The sequence below is a fragment of the Rhinopithecus roxellana genome, chromosome 15 (assembly GCF_007565055.1).
Source record: "Rhinopithecus roxellana isolate Shanxi Qingling chromosome 15, ASM756505v1, whole genome shotgun sequence".
NCBI lineage: Eukaryota > Metazoa > Chordata > Mammalia > Primates > Cercopithecidae > Rhinopithecus > Rhinopithecus roxellana.
In genome coordinates this window covers 9,941,336-9,958,976 of record NC_044563.1, presented here as the reverse complement: position 1 = coordinate 9,958,976, position 17,641 = coordinate 9,941,336, and the positions used below count along the sequence as shown (strand labels likewise).

General features: G+C 49.3%; 1 protein-coding gene and 1 long non-coding RNA gene across 4 annotated transcripts; one reads left to right on the top strand and one right to left on the bottom strand.

The window, feature by feature from the left end:
- Nucleotides 1–7,125: 7,125 nt before the first annotated feature.
- LOC115893458 lies at nt 7,126–17,346 on the top strand. Of its 3 annotated transcripts, XR_004053450.1 has the most exons (5): nt 7,126–7,349; nt 10,341–10,461; nt 10,979–11,374; nt 16,445–16,590; nt 17,158–17,346. It is a non-coding gene; the product is annotated as an uncharacterized LOC115893458 (long non-coding RNA). The 3 variants fall into 3 exon arrangements; XR_004053449.1 differs by lacking the exons at nt 16,445–16,590; nt 17,158–17,346 and having other exon boundaries at nt 10,345–10,461; nt 10,979–11,682; XR_004053448.1 differs by lacking the exons at nt 16,445–16,590; nt 17,158–17,346 and having other exon boundaries at nt 10,979–11,682.
- On the bottom strand, nt 10,185–14,267 carry SCGB1A1 (secretoglobin family 1A member 1). The gene is made up of 3 exons (XM_010384905.1): nt 14,151–14,267; nt 10,944–11,131; nt 10,185–10,321 (listed from the first exon to the last, which is right to left on the bottom strand). Exons 1-3 carry the CDS (start codon nt 14,203–14,205, stop codon nt 10,289–10,291), a joined length of 276 nt encoding a protein of 91 aa, XP_010383207.1. The 5' UTR covers nt 14,206–14,267; the 3' UTR covers nt 10,185–10,288.
- Nucleotides 17,347–17,641: the final 295 nt, after the last annotated feature.

Sequence of the window (17,641 nt, the reverse complement as noted above, 5' to 3'; positions counted from 1 at the left end):
ATACAATGAATTTCAAACTTTTTTTGCATTTTGGTTAGAACTTCCTGGCCGGGCGCGGTGGCTCAAGCCTGTAATCCCAGCACTTTGGGAGGCCGAGGCGGGCGGATCAAGAGGTCAGGAGATCAAGACCCTCCTGGCTAACACGGTGAAACCCCGTCTCTACTAAAAATACAAAAAAAAACTAGCCGGGCGCGGTGGCGGGCGCCTGTAGTCCCAGCTACTCGGAGGCTGAGGCAGGAGAATGGCGGGAACCCGGGAGGCGGAGCTTGCAGTGAGCCGAGATCGCGCCACTGCACTCCAGCCTGGGTGACACAGCGAGACTCCGTCTCAAAAAAAAAAAAAAAAAAAAAGAACTTCCTGCCCACAGAGCATATGAATTCCTCAAATGGGTCAGCCAGAGAGTAATGGGAGGTCTTTTTGGGGGTCCAGGGTCATGTCTCAGGGGCCACTTGGTTATTGATGTGGTCCTCCTGGAAGCAGAGAGATGGAATAAAAAGGTTAGGAGGCCAAGGAGGGCGGATCACGAGGTCAAGAGATTGAGATCATCCTGGCCAATATGGTGAAACCCCATCTCTACTAAAAATACAAAACTTAGCCGGGCATGGTGGCAGGCGCCTGTAGTCCTTGCTACTCGGGAGGCTGAGGCAGGAGAATCACTTGAACCTGGGAGGTGGAGATTGCAGTGAGCCAGGATGGCGCTACTGCACTCCAGCCTGGCAACAGAGTGAAACTCCGTCTCAAAAAAAAAAAGGTCTCGAGTCCTGTAATGTACTTAATTTACTGTCTTGGCTTCTACCATCATTTCAATTTTTCCACTAGAGGGTCCAAAGTAGAATCCTGCTGCTGTGATCAAGTGCTTGACGCAGATGCACGTTCGAATGATTTATTTTCCTTTTGCTTTCTTGGACTTTCTAATTTTTCTACAATGAGTAGCAAGATAACTAAAATGTGAATCATGCCGTCATAGGACTCATATTCTAGAGAAGGCAACAGTTACAAGCAAACATGCTACAGTAAGATAAATACATGATTTATCCCACTGTAAATAGCTGCCCCAGATGAGGGGTGTGGGAGCCCAGCAGCGGAGAGAGCCCCTGAACCTCAGGGCACAAAGTGCTGGGTAGGGAGAGCAGGGAGAAAGAGCCTACAGACTAAGTCTTGAAAGAATCTGAAGGGGGCCAGACTTAGCAAATGAAATAGAATATGCCGGTTAAGTGTGCATTTTAGATAATGAAACGATTTTTAGTGTAAGTATGTATTATACTAAAGTATTGCATGAGTCTTGAAGGATGGAGTTTGGTTCTTCCAGGGACTTTGGGAAGTGAAAGCATTTCACTTAGGTCAGTGGGAACTGCCTCTGCAAAAGTGTGGAAGTGTGAATGGCATGGATTTGTTGCCTGTTTCAAATGTGAACATCTGTGCCTCGACGTGAATCAACGAGCCTTACGGAGAGGGCAGTTTTATTTCTGAGCAACATCCACTGCTCCACCCTCAAAGCAAGGGGTAGGTGGGAAGCAGCAGGATTTGAGGCCAGAGTGGGAAGCAGGGCCATCTCCAAGAGCCTTTGATGATGCGTGAGGCTTGGTGAGGGGTTTGGACTTTATCCGACAGGGGACCAGGAAGAGGGAAGGATTTTAAGCAAAAGCATGAACTTCCTGTTTGATTTTTGGCAATCATGGGAAGGAAGCAAGACTAAAATCTTAGAGACTATTTAGGAGGCAGATTAACGGCCCCTCAAGGATGTCCACATCCTAATCCCCAGACCCTGTGGATGTGTTAGGTTACCTGGCAAGAGAGAATTAGGGTTGCACATGGATGAAAGTTTCTCATCAGCTGACTGTGAGATGGGGAGGTTGTTTTGGAGTATCTGATGGGCCCAGTGTAATCACAAAGATCCTTATGAATGGAAGTGGGAGGCAGAAGAGGCGATCAGCATCGGAGAGTGACTTGCAGAGGCTGCCCTGCTGACTTTGAAGATGGGGAAGGGGCCATGAGCCAAGTAATGCAGGTGGCCTTTAGAAAGTGCCAAAAACAAGGGTACAGATTCTCCCCTGGAGACTCCAGAAAGAATGCAGCCTGCCAACACCTTGGTTTTTAGCCCAGTGAGATGCATTTCAGACGTCTGGCCTCCAGAACGAGAAGATCACAAATTTGTGTGTTTTAAAGTTATTAAGTCTGCGGTAAGTTGTTAGAGCAGCCATAGAAACTAATGTAGAGGCTGTTTGCAATGATCCAGGTCACAGATGGTGAAGGCCTGGAATTGGCAATAGGGTCAAGAGAAGGGGATAAGGGCTGGGCGCGGTGGCTCACGCCTGTAATCTCAACACTTCGGAAGGCTGAGGCAGGCAGATCATTTGAGTCCAGGAGTTCGAGACCAGCCGGACCAACATGGTGAAACCCATATCTGTGAAAAAATACAAAAACTAGCTGGGCGTGGTGGTGTGCGCCTGTCGTCCCAGCTAGTCAGGAGGCTGAGGGAGGAGGATTGCTTGAGCCTGGGAGGCGGAGGTTGCAGTGAGCAGTGATCGCGACCCTGCACTCCAGCCTGGGTGACAGAGTGAGACCCTATCTCAAAAAATACATAAATAACATAAATAAATAAATAAATAAATAAATAAATAAATAAAAATAAAGGGATCAATTCCATGTAAGTTGAGATGGACTCAGACTGACCGGACACCTAAGGTCAGGAGGTCAGGAGATTCCCCTAGCCCAGCAATCCTTTCTCCTCTCCTGATGCCCCAAGGCCTGCTCCTCCTTCCACAGCTCCCAGGGAGCCTCTGATCAAGTCTCTATCCTGTCCTAGGGCTGGTTAGTTCCTACTTTTGTGATAGGGGCCTAAGAGGGAAGTCTTCTTTATTTTTATTTTTCAGATGGAGTCTCATTCTGTCACCCAGGCTGGAGTGCAGTGGTGTGATCTCAGTTCACTGCAACCTCGGCTCACTGCAACCTCCGCCTCTGTAACCTCTGCCACTGCAATCTCTGCCTCCTGGGTTCAAGCGATTCTCCTGCCTCAGCTGTAGCTGGGACTACAGGCATGTGCCACCACGCCCGGGTAATTTTTGTATTTCTAGTGGAGGCGGGGTTTCGCCATGTTGGCCAGGCTGGTCTCAGACTCCTGACTTCTGGTAATCTACCTGCCTCAGCCTCCCACAGTGCTGGGATTACGGGCTTGAGCCACTGCACCCAGCCCTAAGAGGGAACTCTAAAGGTAGCTCTATAAGTATCTGCCACACACAGGGTGACTGTGAAACCGCCTTTGCAAAAATTACAACTGAGGAAATTAGGACAGTGAAAGAGATCAGACCTAACCGACTCCATCTTGCTTTTAACCTTTAAGCTGTCCTTGTTCATTCCTGGGCATAGGCCTGAACTAACTTTGGGAAAGAATTCCGTTCATGTTTTGACTCTGAAACAAAATTGATAATAGCTATTTCCCTAAAAAGCTATTTCCCCAAAAAAACAAAAAAACCCGTTGTTGCCTGTGGACCAGTCTGCCTTTGCAGGACTAACAAATTAGCTACAAGATTAGAAATTTAGTTTAGGGGTCATGCAGCCTCTGGCTCCGAGAGTCTGAGCCTCCCCAGATTGCTCCTGCAGATAATATCACTATTGTAAAATCTATTTTTTTTTTTTTTGAGACGGAGTCTCGCTCTGCTACCCAGGCTGGAGTGCAGTGGTGCCATCTCAGCTCACTGCAAGCTCCGCCTCCCGGGTTCCCGCCATTCTCCTGCCTCAGCCTCCCCAGTAGCTGGGACTACAGGCGCCGCCACCACGCCCAGCTAATTTTTTGTATTTTTAGTAGAGACGGGGTTTCACCAAGTTCGCCAGTATGGTCTCCATCTCCTGACCTCGTGATCCGCCTGCCTCGGCCTCCCAAAGTGCTGGGATTACAGGCGTGAGCCACCGCGCCCGGCCACTATTGTAAAATCTAAGATCAGTGTTTGAGATATTTTGCAGACCCTGCACTCGATGGATCAGCTGACACCACCCAGACTGGTAATCTGGCTCAACCATTTCTGTCATCCTACCCAGGAACAGAAGACAGTAAGAAAACCACACTTCCACCCTCTATGATTCCATCTCCAACCTGACCAATCAGCACTCCACACTTCCCAAGCCCCTACCCACCAAATTATCTTTAAAAACAAAGATCCCTAAATGCTCAGGGAGACTGATTTCAGTAATAATAAAACTCCAGTCTCCCACACACCTGGCTCTGTGTGAATTACTCCTTCTCCACTGCAATTCCCCTGTCTTGATAAATTGCCTCTGTCTAGGCAGCGAGCAAGGTGAACCCACTGGGCAGTTACAGCTGTGGGCACATAACTGCGGGTATTTTAGGAGTTAACTAGACTCTTGTGATAAACTGGGAATCCATTCATCTAATGGGGGAACAAATCTGAGTTCCGAACCCTCGGTTTATCAGTTCCCAAGCTGGCAAGCAATTCCCATGCTAGCTTAGGTGAATGTATTTTCAGATTTTATTTTATTTTACTTTTGAGACAGAGTTTTGTTCTTGTTGCCCAGGCTGGAGTGCAATGGTGCGATCTTGGCTCACCGCAAATTCTGCCTTCCAGGTTCAAGCGATTCTCCTGCCTTAGCCTCCCAAGTAGTTGGGATTACAGACATGCGCCTCCATGCCGGGCTAATTTTGTGTTTTTAGTAGAGACGAGGTTTCTCCATGTTGGTCAGGCCCGTCTTGAACTCCCGACTTCAGGTGATCCGCCCGCCTCAGCCTCCCAAAGTGCTGAGATTACAGGTGTGAGCCACCGCGCCCAGCCTATTTTCAGATTTTTTTTGCATGTACTATAGCTTTATAATGTTAGTTTGCTCATGGAAATATGTTGGGTGGCTAACTACTGATGATTCATCCTCACATTATCCCCATGTGCCTGTTGGTGTATTCTGAAAGTGGTTGGGAGGAACATCCCCTAATTACATGTTTCTGAATGCCTTGTTTGTGTGGCCTCATCATCATCATCAATAAAGCTTCTCTTTATCATCTATCTGAAACCATTTTGAGAGGCAGTCACCCCTATGGTGATTACTGCCCACAAATCCCTTGGCATTTGAAAACAGCAGGCCTTGCATCAGCTGCAAACTAGACATAATTTTATCCATATCATCGTGATAAGGCTGATGAAGGCTGGTTTTGCTTCTTCTTCCTGCCTCATGAGTCATTTGCAGATATTTCTGTCAGGCTAACCTCAACTGTCTCGCGTGTACAACTGCAGCTTTCCTACTGATCAATTAGTCCAGGCACATTGACACAAGCCCCTGGATTTTGCAACAGGATGGCGGTGTTTGATAATTACCATTCTGCTTTACTTTTCCTCCAGAGTAAGTTTCCTTTGGTTTCAGGTTTCAGGGGCAACAGATACTTTCAAAAAAGTTTTTCACTCAGATTCAGTTTTCTTGACAACATGATCAAGAAATGTGGTCTTTTCCTCCCATGGGTTCCTCAAAGGTATCAATGCTAAAATTACTATCATACTAAAAATACATTTGTTATTTTTAATCTTCTTTTTTGCTTTGATGAGTTTTGTTTATTTTTTGCTTTTGTTTTTTTTTTGTTTTTGTTTTTTGAGACAAGGTCTTGCTCCGTCACCCGAGGCTGGAGTGCAGTGCTGAGATCTCAGCTCACTGCAACCTCTGTCTCCTGGGCTCGAGTGATCCTCCCACCTCAACCTCCTGAGTAGCTGGGATTACAGGCATGTGCCACCACACCCAGCTAATTTTTGTAGGTTTTTTTTTTTGTAGAGGCAGAGGTATCACTATATTGTCCAGACTGGTCTCAACTCCTGGACTCAGGCTATCTGCCAGCCTTAGACTACCAAAATGCGGGGATTACCAGCACTTTGGGAGGCTGAGGAGGATGGATCACCTGAGGTCAGGAGTTTGAGACCAGCCTGGCCAACATGGTGAAACCCTGAGATACAAAAATTAACTGGGCGTGGTGGCAGACACCTGTAATCCCAGCTACTTGGGAGGCTGAGACTGGAGAATTGCTTGAACCCAGGAGGCAGAGGTTGCACTGAGCTGAGATTGCACCGCTGCACTCCAGCCTGGGAAACAAGGAGTGAAACTCTGTCTAAAAAAAAAAAAATTGCTGGGATTACAGGATTACAGGCATGACCCACTGTGCCCAGCCTTGATGAGTTACGTTTTCAATTTTTTCTTCACACAGCTTGTGCCTAATGCCTCCCAAAGGCAGGAATGCTTATAGTCATACATTGGCCTCCCTGTGTTTTGGAGCCTAGCATATTCATAGTGAAAATGGCTGATTGTATAATTATGTATTTATATAAAACGAGGGGGCATACTTTTTCTTTCTCTCCTCCTCCTCCTTCAAATGTAAAAATCATTCTTAGCTTAAGGTTTGTTTAAAAACTGGCCACAGGCTGGGGGCGGTGGCTCACGCCTGTAATCTTAGCACTTTGGGAAGCTGAAGCGGTTGGATCACCTGAGGTCAGGAGTTCGAGACCAGCCTGACCAACATGGTGAAACCCCATCTCTACTAAGAATACAAAAAAAAATGGCCAGGCACGGTGGCTCATGCCTGTAATCCCAACACTTTGGGAGGCTGAGGTGGGCGGATCACCTGAGGTCAGGAGTTCAAGATCAGCCTGACCAACATGGTGAAAACTGTCTCTACTAAAAATACAAAATTAGCCAGGTGTGGTGGCATGTGCCTGTAATCCCAGCTACTTGGGAGGCTGAGGCAGGAGAATCGCTTGAACCCGGGAGGTGGAGGTTGCAGTGAGCTGAGATTGTGCTACTGCACTCCACCCTGGGCCACAGAGTGACATTCCGCCTCAAAAAAAAAAAAAAGAAAAAAAATTAGGCCATAGCCTGAGCTTGGCCTGCCGGCCATAGTCTATAGAGCCATGCTATAATACACAAGTAACTGGTGTTAGTAACTACAGTTACATACAGTAACTGGTGTGAGTAACACAGACAGAAAAGAATCCGGTGAACGGTGCCTTCATTTCTCGAATTTCCTGCTTTCTGTCAACATGCATCACACAGATACGTGCTCTTCCTGTGGTTGCAATCAGTTTGTCTTTGCATTCTGCTGTTTTAAAATGTAACGCCCATTTCTGTGGATTGGCATAGCTCACATTCTTGTGAATCACCCACAGCGATTCCCGAAGGGTTGTCCCCAGCCTCAAGCCTCTCTGCACCGTAACTGTGCTTCTTATCCTCAGATACCTGCCTTGCATTGGCCCTGGGTAAATGTTTCTCTTGGCTGTGAATAGGCAATTAAAATTCTGAGCCTTTTATGGCTCTGGATGCTTATCCCATGGCACAATACTCATCCAGGCGGATGGCCCACCAACGCAAAGGTATGTGCTTTAGGTTAGGATGACCTGGTGAAGGAGAATGTGATGCCTCAGCAGGGAGGGAGTGGGGGAGGAGAGGGAGCCGGGCAGCCCCCATCAAGGCCCCACCCGAAGCAAGGAATCTCTTTTGGAGTTGCCAGTCCCCCGACCTGCTCTGGAATTTTTACAATCAGAGCCCCTCCTTCGTGGCTGACAATGAAGGGCGTGGTGGCTTTCTAGTTTTTGTGCGCGAGTGTGTGTTTGGGGGTATGTGGACTTTGCTCATCACCATCATTTGGATTTTTGGTTCTGGGGATCCCACCACCACCTTCAGGGCAGGGGTTGGGGCACAGGCTCTGGAATCTGGGTTGTGAGGAGTAATTGAGAGATTGCGAAAGCGCCTGCCAGCACCTAAGCAATCAATATGGGTTATTGGGTTGTGGTTTTTGCCTGGGGACTTTAAAAACCGGGCAGGCGGAGGTCAAAGACGGCCCTGTCAGCTCCCTGCGGTCTTCTCCACCTTTGGGGCTGTCTCAGGTTCTAGATTCCACGGGCCTCGCCCTTGAAATCATCTAGGAATGGAATTATTGCTAATCCCAAAAGGGCTGACACACCACTCCCTGGCAGGGTTCAACTGGGTGGCAACATGACTTGTGTGACTGCCCCTGTTTTCCCTCAGAATTCGGATTTTAAAACTTTCGAAATACGAGATTTTTATTATATATATATATTTATTATTATTATTATTATTATTATTTTTGGAGTGTGGTGGCGCGATCTCAGCTCACTGCAACCTCCCAGGCTGGAGTGCAGTGGCGCGACCTCGATCTCGGCTCACTGCAACCTCCACCTCCGGGGTTCAAGCGATTCTCCTGCCTCAGCTTCCCAAGTTGCTGGAACTACAGGCGCGCGCTACCACGGCCAGCTAATTTTGTATTTTTAGTGGAGACGGGGTTTCACCATGTTGGCCAGGCTGGTCTCGAACTCCTGACCTCAGGGGATCCACCCGCTTGGCCTCCCAAAGTGCTGGGATTACAGGAGTGAGCCACCGCGCCCGGCCGAGATTTTTAAAATTATACAGGTGACACCATATCCCCAGAGCGGACCTCTGGGTGCCTCAGCCCTCACAGTGCGTCCGCACCGGGACCCTGTGGAGGACGCTGCCCCCTTGTGGTGGCGGCGCGCCAGGCCTGCCGGACTACGTTGCTCCATGGAGGGGCGCGGACTGGCGAGCTCTATCTCTAACCAGCCGCCTCCTTCCGTGCCCTCTGCCGACGCCCCTCTGATTCCTGCAGCCCCTCTGCAGTCCTCCACCTTTTTCTTTCTTTCCTTTTGAGACAGGGTCTCACCCTTGTCACCCAGGCTGGAGTGCAGTGGCACGATCATAGCTCACTGCAGCCTGGAACTCCTGCGCTCAAGAGATCCTCCTGCCTCAGCCTCCAGAGTAGCCAGGTCTACAGGCATGCATTGCCAGACTCCGCTAATTTATTTTTAGTTTTGTAGAGACGGAGTCTCACTATGTTGCCAGGCTGGTCTTGAACTCCTGGGCTCAAGCCATCCTCCCACCTCTGCCTCCCAAAGTGCTGGGATTACAGGCATGAGCCACCACGCGTAGCCAATCCTCCACTTCTGTTTAGGTGCTGTGGGTAATGTGGCCCAGCAGGGGGCTGGCTGCCATGAAACTGGCTGGGGATTCGGGGATCTTCATATCCACATGGATGCATCTTTAGGATGAGTTCTATTCTTTGCACATTTTGCTATAGAGCAATTTAAAAAACCAATCAGCCACACTTTTTTTTTTTTTTTTTTTTTTTTTGAGATGAAGTTTCACTCTTGTTGTCCAGGCTGGAGTGCAGTGTCACGATCTTGGCTCACTGCAACTTCTGCCTCCCAGGTCAAGTGATTCTCCTGCCTCAGCCACCCGAGTAGCTGGGATTACAGGCACGCCCCACCATGTCTGGCTAATTTTTTGTATATTTAGTAGAGACGGGGTTTCACCATGTTGGCTAGGCTGGTCTCGAACTCCTGACCTCAGCTGATCCACCCGCCTCGGCCTCTCAAAGTCCTGGGATTACAGGCATGAGCCACAATGCCTGGCCATCAGCCACACTTTTTGAGCAGCCAGGGCTGTGTGGCTGGTACAAAGGTCTTAAGGTTTGAAAGGGGCTTGGCTCTTTTTAAAAACTGAGGGCAGGGAAGGTGGGGGTGTGTGTGGGGACTGAGCAGCATGAGGGAGACATGGGAAGGAGGGGTACAGGAAAGACTGGTGAGGGGCCACCATCGTCAGGATTTAGAATTTTACAATAAGAGCCCTGGAAAACTTTGAAGGATGGGGAGGGACTTTGCACTTGAGAAGAATTCCTTTGGGTTGTTGGAGAGGGGATTGTGGGGGCCCTGGAGTCTGGCTGGGAGCCAGGGAGGAGGCCCTGGGGGCTGTACAGGCAGGTATGGGGGTGTTGCCTGTGGACTTGGAGTGAAGGATTCCAGAGGCCCTGTAGAGGTAGCCTGGGTTGGCTAGAGAAGGAAGGATCGCAGATGTTTCTCAGGCTGGTGCAGCCCAGCGGGGAGAATGGAGCTACAACTCACTGAGATAGGAACAGACTGGGGCAGGGATCACTGGTTCTGTTGGACAAGTGGAGTCTGTGATGTTGAGTAAATGGTCTGATATAAGGGGAGGGGGCTTGAGTTCTGTTGGAGGCAGAAACCTAGAGGAAAGGAGCTTTGGAAGAGCACAGAGATTTCTGCTGGGGTCCAAGGGCAGAGCTTGTCTGCTTTCCTTTTGTCCTGGCTCACCTCACCCAGACAGGGGCAGACCCCCACCATAACAAGGAGACCAAAAAGACACAGGGGGCACAAAAGTGAGATGCTTGTGGTTTACTGAAGGGAGCAAGGCTGGTGGGTGTGGACTCAAAGCACGGCAGAGGCAGGGGCTGGAGCAGTTGGGGATCTTCGGCTTCTAAATCCTAATTACACAGTAAGCTTTTGTCTATTTTTTCCTAAAACAAATAAACAAAGAAAGAAACAAACAGAAAAACCCAACACAACAGTGAATGAATTGCATCGTTAGGCAGAGATGATGAGCCATAGAAACTTGAACATCAGCCGAGAGGTGCAGTCAACTCTAGGAGGAACTAAGGTAGGAAGGGCTTGCATTGTTTCTCAAAAGCCTCTTGAAAAATAGTAAGAGGGGGCCGGGCGCGGTGGCTCACGCCTGTAATCCCAGCACTTTGGGAGGCTGAGGCGGGTGGATCACCTGAGGTCAGGAGTTCGAGACCAGCCTGGCCAACATGGTGAAACCCTGTCGCTACAAAAATACAAAAATTAGCTGGGCATGATGGCGGGTGCCTGTCATCCCAGCTACTCGGGAGGCTGAGGCCGGAGAATCGCTTGAACCTGGGAGGCAGAGGTTGCAGTGAGCCAAGATCGTGCCATTGCAACTTAGCCTGGGTGACAGAGCAAGACTGTGTTTCAAAACAGATCACTGTGCTGCCTGTCTGGGGACAGTGGCACTGTGACTCTCCTCTCTGGATTTGAAACAGGTCTGAAAGCTGGGGCAACCCTGCAGCCCCATTTGGAGAAGCCACTTCTAACCAGTGTGAAGTGAAGGGTGCTGGTTACCATGAGCTTAACGATGCTGTCTCTGGCCTTTGCAGGGAGGGTGTCCACTAGCTTCTTCAGCTGAGCCACTGCCTCACTCGTGTCTTGATCGGGGCTGAAAATTCCCATGGCAGCCTCAAAACTGGAGGGTGTGTCCAGGAACAGGGATTCAATGATGCGCAGAAAGGTGGGGCAGATCTTTGCGGAAGCTGCAACACAGAGAAGAGAAGGCATATGTCTCCAGGCCCCTTTCCAAGCTGGCTAGCTCTCTGGCTGGATCTGCCCAGATGCAAACAGCCAGGCCCATCAAGCACCCTTTTCATCGATGGGCTAGAGTGTGGGATCTGCTGGTGCTCCAAGACGTTGCCTATCTGGCGCTGTGCGAATACTTTCTGGATTATGGCCAGCTTTTTGTGGATTGCCCGAGTCTTCCTTGGATTTCTTGGGTTGAGGTGAGCAGGGTGCCATTTTTCTTTCTGTTAGAGATCAAGGCAGAGTATTGATAATAGAAGCTGCTGGCCTGATTTGTTAATGCCGTGTGGAGGCTGGGAAGAGGCCACTGAGGGTTTTGTTACCCACCGGAAACTTGCCTCTCCTCAGTGGCTAGGGATGCCCTGAGCCATGTTTCACTGGGGGCATGTGACAAATTCAGGCTCTGGCAGGAAGAAGCGATTGTAAGCCAGGTGCGGTGGCTCACGCCTGTAATCCCAGCACTTTGGGAGGCCGAGGCGGGCGGATCACGAGGTCAGGAGTTCGAGACCAGCCTGGCCAACATGGTGAAACCCTGTCTCTACTAAAAATACAAAATATTAACTGGGCATGTGCTGGGTGCAGGAGAATCGCTTGAATCTGGGAGGCAGAATTTGCAGTGAGCCGAGATCTTGTCACTGCACTCCAGTCTGGGCAACAGAGCGAGACTCTGTCTCAAAAAAAAAAAAAAAAAAGGAAGAAGCGATTGAGATTGTACCAGCCAAACACGGGCCCCCAAACCTGGCCGGGAAGTGTGGCACACTCAGCTCACAGACAGAGCAGCCACTTGTACCACTGCATTGCCTTCAACACAGAGCTTCAAGACTGTGTTTTCTTCTCAGGTCCTTACAACCAGGAACATGGGGGAAAGTCACCATTTTCTACCCCCTGCTTGCCTCCATCTTCCCAGTGAGTCTTAAATCCCTTGTCCTTGAATTCTCTGCCTCCTGTACAAATTTGCCTTCCCTCCTCCGACTCCAGGGCCTCTCTAGAAATGGCCACTCCAAGTCAGACCCTCTTCAGAACTTAGGTCCTTGCTTTGTAACTTACTATGTCACCAGGCAAGTCACTCTGTCTTTCTGTAGCTCAGTTTTCTCATTTGTAAAATGGGAACAATATCCCTACTTCATTTTACTTTCTATTTTTTAAATTTTAATTTAATTTTAATTTTATTTTTATTTATTCATTTGTTTTGAGATGGAGTCTCGCTCTATTGCTCAGGCTGGAGTGCAGTGGTGCCATCTCGGCTCACTGCAGCCTCTGCCTCCCAGGTTCAAGTGATTCTCCTGCCTCAGCCTCCCAAGTAGCTGGGACTACAGGTATGCATCACCATGGCTGGCTAATTTTTGTATTTTTAGTAGAGACAGGGTTTCACCATGTTGGCCAGGTTGGTCCTGAACTCCTGACCTCAAGTAAGTCCACTCACCTCGGCCTCCCAAAGTGCTGGGATTACAGGCGTGAGCCACTGTGCCTGGCCCAGTATCCTTACTTCATAGGGTTGTTGTAAGAATGAAAAGAGAGGCCAGGTGTAGTGGCTCACGCCTAATCGCAGCACTTTGGGAGGCCTAGGTGGGCGGATCACGAGGTCAAGAGATCGAGACCATCCTGGCCAACATGGTGAAACCCTGTCTCTACTAAAAATACAAAAATTAGCTGGGCACAGTGGTGCATGGCTGTAATCCCAGCTACTTGGGAGGCTGAGGCAGGAGAATCGTTTGAGCCCGGGAGGCGGAGGTTACAGTGAGTGAGCTGAGATCGCGCCACTGCACTCCAGCCTGGCAACAGAGCTAGACTCCGTCTCAAAAAAAATAAAGAAAGAAAAGAGATACTATGTGAAAGGGTGACAGTGATTGTCACATTGCGTGAAGTGTTAAATATTGTATGTGTGCGCACACAAATAGACAAATGAAATGCATCTCTGACCCACCCTTTAACATGTTTCAGTCCTATCTTGCTCAGCCACCCACCTCTGTACACAGACAGCACTGAGATCTTCTAATTAATACACAGTTCAGTCCAAAATGATGTCATTTTCTCTGAAAAACAAATAAACCTTTCTGCAAAATAGTTGTTCCTACTGCTTCTTGGTTTGGGTTTTCTAACTCCTCAGTGTCATAAAACTTACCTCCATGGGTGCCGTGAAGCTTTCCAAGTGAATTAATTGGAATTTATTTATTAAAAAACAACAACAACATTTTCAGATGAGAATGGAAGAAGCTGATGCAGAGTGAAAAACAGAGTTAGATAACTCAGTTCTCCAAAGACGGGGGATCTTGGAGAGAGGTGTGATCCTTCCTTCCTTCCTTTCTCCCCCTCTCTCCCTCTCTCCCTCTCTCTGTCTGCCCCTCTCCCCCCCACAATTCTTTTCCTTTTAATGACAGCAGCAACTACTCAGAGACTCCTAATCCCTTTTGCAGAGGACAGAAATGTTTAGAAAACTCCACTCTGGGTTGGCAGTTCCCCAAAGGGAAGATCTCTTTCTGGAATATTCTTCTGTGCCCAGAATGAGAGACCTTGTTGGGTTTCTTTTGGGGTCATGAGTCCCTGCAGCTCCCCTTCCAGTGACTTCAGCTGCCAGCATGGAGTGGAGACCCCAGACTTGGAGGCTGCACCAAGGTCTCGGCATGTTGGGGTGTGTCCAGGTCTGGGATGAGGGCCTCATTATTCCTATGCTGGATGCACTCATCTTTATGAGGTGTCCTCCACCCCTCCCTCCAGGCTATTCCATTCCCTGGGATTCTGAGGGTTGCTGGATATGGAAGATGGGACCCTTTTTATGCTTCCTCACAGCCTGGGGCTCTCTCCAAGTTCCCAAGATGAGCTTGCTCACCAGACCCAGTTTTCTGAGACTCAGCATGCCCAGGTCCTCCCAGCGGCTACAGAGCAGACACGGGCAGCTCACCCCTTCTTCTGCACAGAACTGGGTGGTACTGAGAGTTCCTAAGTCCAGGAGGGAGGGAAGGGACTCTGAGCACTCACCGGAGCTGCAGCAGAGAGCCAGCGTGACCAGGGTGAGGCTGACAGTGAGTTTCATGGTGGCGGCAGGGGATGCTCTGGCCCGTCACTGATTCCGTCTCTGAGACTGGTGGGCTAGTAGGAGACATGCCCAGCAAGGTGCCTTTTATTGCTCCAGGCGGCAGCGCCCAGCTGGGGAAGGGTAGGGCAAGGGCTCTACATAAGATACTACACTATTTGCTTGGGCATTGGCTCGGTGGAATAGGTAAATATTCCTGTTTCTCAACCCAGTTTCTGTCCCCATTGAAACTGAGCTCACACAATGGGCCCCTTGGGGGTGGAGGGCCAAACCCTGCCTGAAGGCAGTGAAGGGAACCCACGTCAGCGGACGTGGAAACCCAGCTGCCTGTGTCACTCACTGAACCTGGGCACTGGGGCAGTCCAGGTCAAGAGAAGCAATTGTGGAGCCCACCTGGAGAAACGGAGGCCCAAGGTCCCTCCCAAGTGGCAGGGACAGGACTAGAACTAGGACTTGGGATCCTGACACTCCACTGGGCTCTTTCATAGGCTCCCCTCTGAGGAGGGCGACTGAACCTTAAGCCAGGAAAGTGACATGGTTCGGAGCATTGCTGTGGTCAGACTTGGGGGGGCCCTGGACTGTTGCACAAAAGGGACCCTTCCAGAATTCCCATCAGAAACCCGAGCCCTGCCACAGGCTGGGTCTGTTCCCACCCAGAAGTGCTCTCAAGTCCTGTGCTCCTGATGGCCCAACTGGCAGGACCTTCCGTCCTTATCTCACTTGACCTCCCAACGGCCTTGACACCTGAGACCGCTTCCTTCTCGAAACATTCTCTCTCCTGCGCTCCCACGCCTCAGTTCTTTCCTGTTTTCCTTCTCTGGCTATTCCTTCTTGTTCTCTTTAGATGTTTATGCTTTACTGTTCTTGAGTGTTGATGGTTCCCAGGCTTTGGCCTTCTCCCCTTTCTTGCCTCCAGTTGCCATTCCCTGGTTCTTCTCCAAAGCCCGGGCCTCATAGCACCTAGCCTGGCCTGGTCAAAATCCCCTGACTCGACCTCCCTGCCTCCCAGCTTGCTTTCCTCAGCCATCCTCTGAAAGGCCATCAGAATGATCTTCCTAAAGCTCATTGGTCATGTCCTTCTTCTTGAAACCCTTAGACCCTTCCTTTTGCCTATAGAATAAAATTCAAGTGCAATTTACAAGACCCTTGCCCACTGGCCTTTGCCTACCATTTGAACTTCACTTCTCCTCTCCCCGACACAGCGACTTAGCCCTCTCTTACTATTTGTGGATTCAAGAATGTTCCATGTTTTTTCATGTCTTTCTACCTATGCACAAGCTAAGCCTCATGCCTGAATACACATTTCCTGCCTTGTCCACTTCTCCAAATTCTATTTGTACTTCAAGACTCAATCAAATGTCGATCCACTCATTCATCCAATAAATGCTGACCACCTATGATGTGCCAGACGTGGTGCTAGGAGTTGGGAACTGGGGTCGATAGACATGGAGAAGCATTGCATGCCACTTCAAGAACTCCTCAAAAATAAATAAATAAGTAAATAAATAAATAAATAATAAACAAATAAAAGGCCGGACACTGTAGCTCACGCCTGTAATCCCAGGACTTTGGGAGGCTGAAGCGAGTGGATGATCTAAGGTCTGGAGTTTGAGACCAGCCTGGCCAACATGACAAAACCCTAAAACTACAAAAATTAGCTGGGCGTGATGGTGGGTGCCTATAATCCCAGCTACTCGGGAGGCTGAGGCAGGAGAATTGCTTGAACCTGGGAGTCAGAGATTGTGATGAGCCGAGATCGCGCCATTGCACTCTGGCCTGGGCAACAAGAACAAAACTCCGTGTCAGAAGAAAGAAAGAAAAAAAAACTATCCCGTTGTGCCTGAGGATTTCGAAGGGTTTGCTGTGCCTGCCTAGGGGGGATTCAGGGGCCAGAGCACACAAGGCCTCGTTCTAAGGCCTTTACACTTACAGTGGGAAGCTCTTGAAGGTTTTAATCAGGGAGTGACATGGTCTGATATCCCTGTCCTGATGAACTGACCCTGACTTGGGCAGCTGGGGGAATGGGGTGTTATTTCTTGACATAGAGAAGACTTGGGAAAAATAAGGTTGGGGGTGAAAATAGGGAGTGAAGCCTTCCCCAATAGGTGGTTCTGATGAGTGGCAGGTCTCCCTATGGGCCTCTCTTCCCCCTCTGCTTACAGGGCTCATTATACAATATTTTAACTTTGCAATTGTTTATTTTCTTGTATGATTCCTTTGCTTGACTGACTTCCTTTAGGGCTGAGGCTGCTGTAAGCCAAGGTACGCAACGCTTGCTAAACAGGAATCCCTGGAATTAATCCATGCATGAGGCCTTTGTGCCATGGGACAGCTGAAGGCCATGGTGACCCCTGAACCGTCCCACTCAGAGACGCCTTAACTCTGGTAAGAGCACACATTCTAAACTAGCAACCAACAAAGACTTGTCAAGTACGTTACGGTGTGTCCTCACAATGAAACGCTGTGTGGCTGAAAACAGAGAAAGAAGATCTTCTGAACTGATGGTGAAATGATCTCTAAGGCAGACTGCAAAGGGGAAAAACAAGGCATGAACAGAGTAGAAGAGAACAAAGACAAGGCCAGGCACGGTGGCTCACGCCTGTAATCCCAGCACTTTGGAAGGCTGAGGTGGGCGGATCATGAGGTCGATTGAGACCATCCTGGCCAACATAGTGAAACCCTGTCTCTACTAAAAAATTACAAAACAAAAAACAAAAAAATTTAGCCGGGTGTGGTGGCACGTGCCTGTGGTCCCAGCTACTTGGGAGGCTGAGGCACAAGAATCACTTGAACCCAGGAGGCGGAGGTGGCAGTGAGCTGAGATCGCGCCACTGCACTCCAGCTTGGTGACAGAGCAAGACTCTGTCTCAAAAAAAAAAAAAAAAAAAGAATCCATATATGCATTTGCTTGTGTTTGCATAAAGTATCTCAGAAGTATCTTCTTTCTTTTAGGTTTTCTTCTGTGTCCTATCATCTGGGCTCTTGAATCTAGCCTATCTTGAGGACTTCAGGGTCTGCATCCCTCCCCTCTTCGGGACTGTTGAACAGTGTACCTGCCTGCAATCCCAGCACTTTGGGAGGCCGAGGAGGGCAGATCACCTGAGGTTGGGAGTTCGAGACCAGCCTGGCCAACATGGCGAAAACCCCTCTCTACTAAAAATACAAAAATTAGCCGGGTGTGGTGGCAGACACTTGTAATCCCAGCTACTCAGGAGGCTGAGGCAGGAGAATTGCTTGAGCCGGGGAGGCGGAGGTTGTAGTGAGCCAAGATTGTGCCACTGCACTCCAGCCTGGACGACAAGAGAGAAAATAAATGATTTCCATCTCGAAAATAAATAAATAAATAAAAGGTGTGGCCGATGGAGCTGAAATGGGCAAGGAAGGTGAGCTGGACCACTGTGTACACCTAAAGCCCATCCAATGCCGCCACTAGTGG

Bases quoted from the DNA above. Each gene is read 5' to 3' on its own strand.
- SCGB1A1 (XM_010384905.1), bottom strand. From the start codon at position 14,205: ATGAAACTCACTGTCAGCCTCACCCTGGTCACGCTGGCTCTCTGCTGC. The intron at 11,132-14,150 runs GTGAGTGCTCAG...TCTGTGTTGCAG, and splicing joins GGCTCTCTGCTGCAGCTCCG to CTTCCGCAAAGATCTGCCCC. The intron at 10,322-10,943 runs GTAACCAGCACC...TATTTGTTTTAG, and splicing joins ACAGCATCGTTAAGCTCATG to GAAAAAATAGACAAAAGCTT.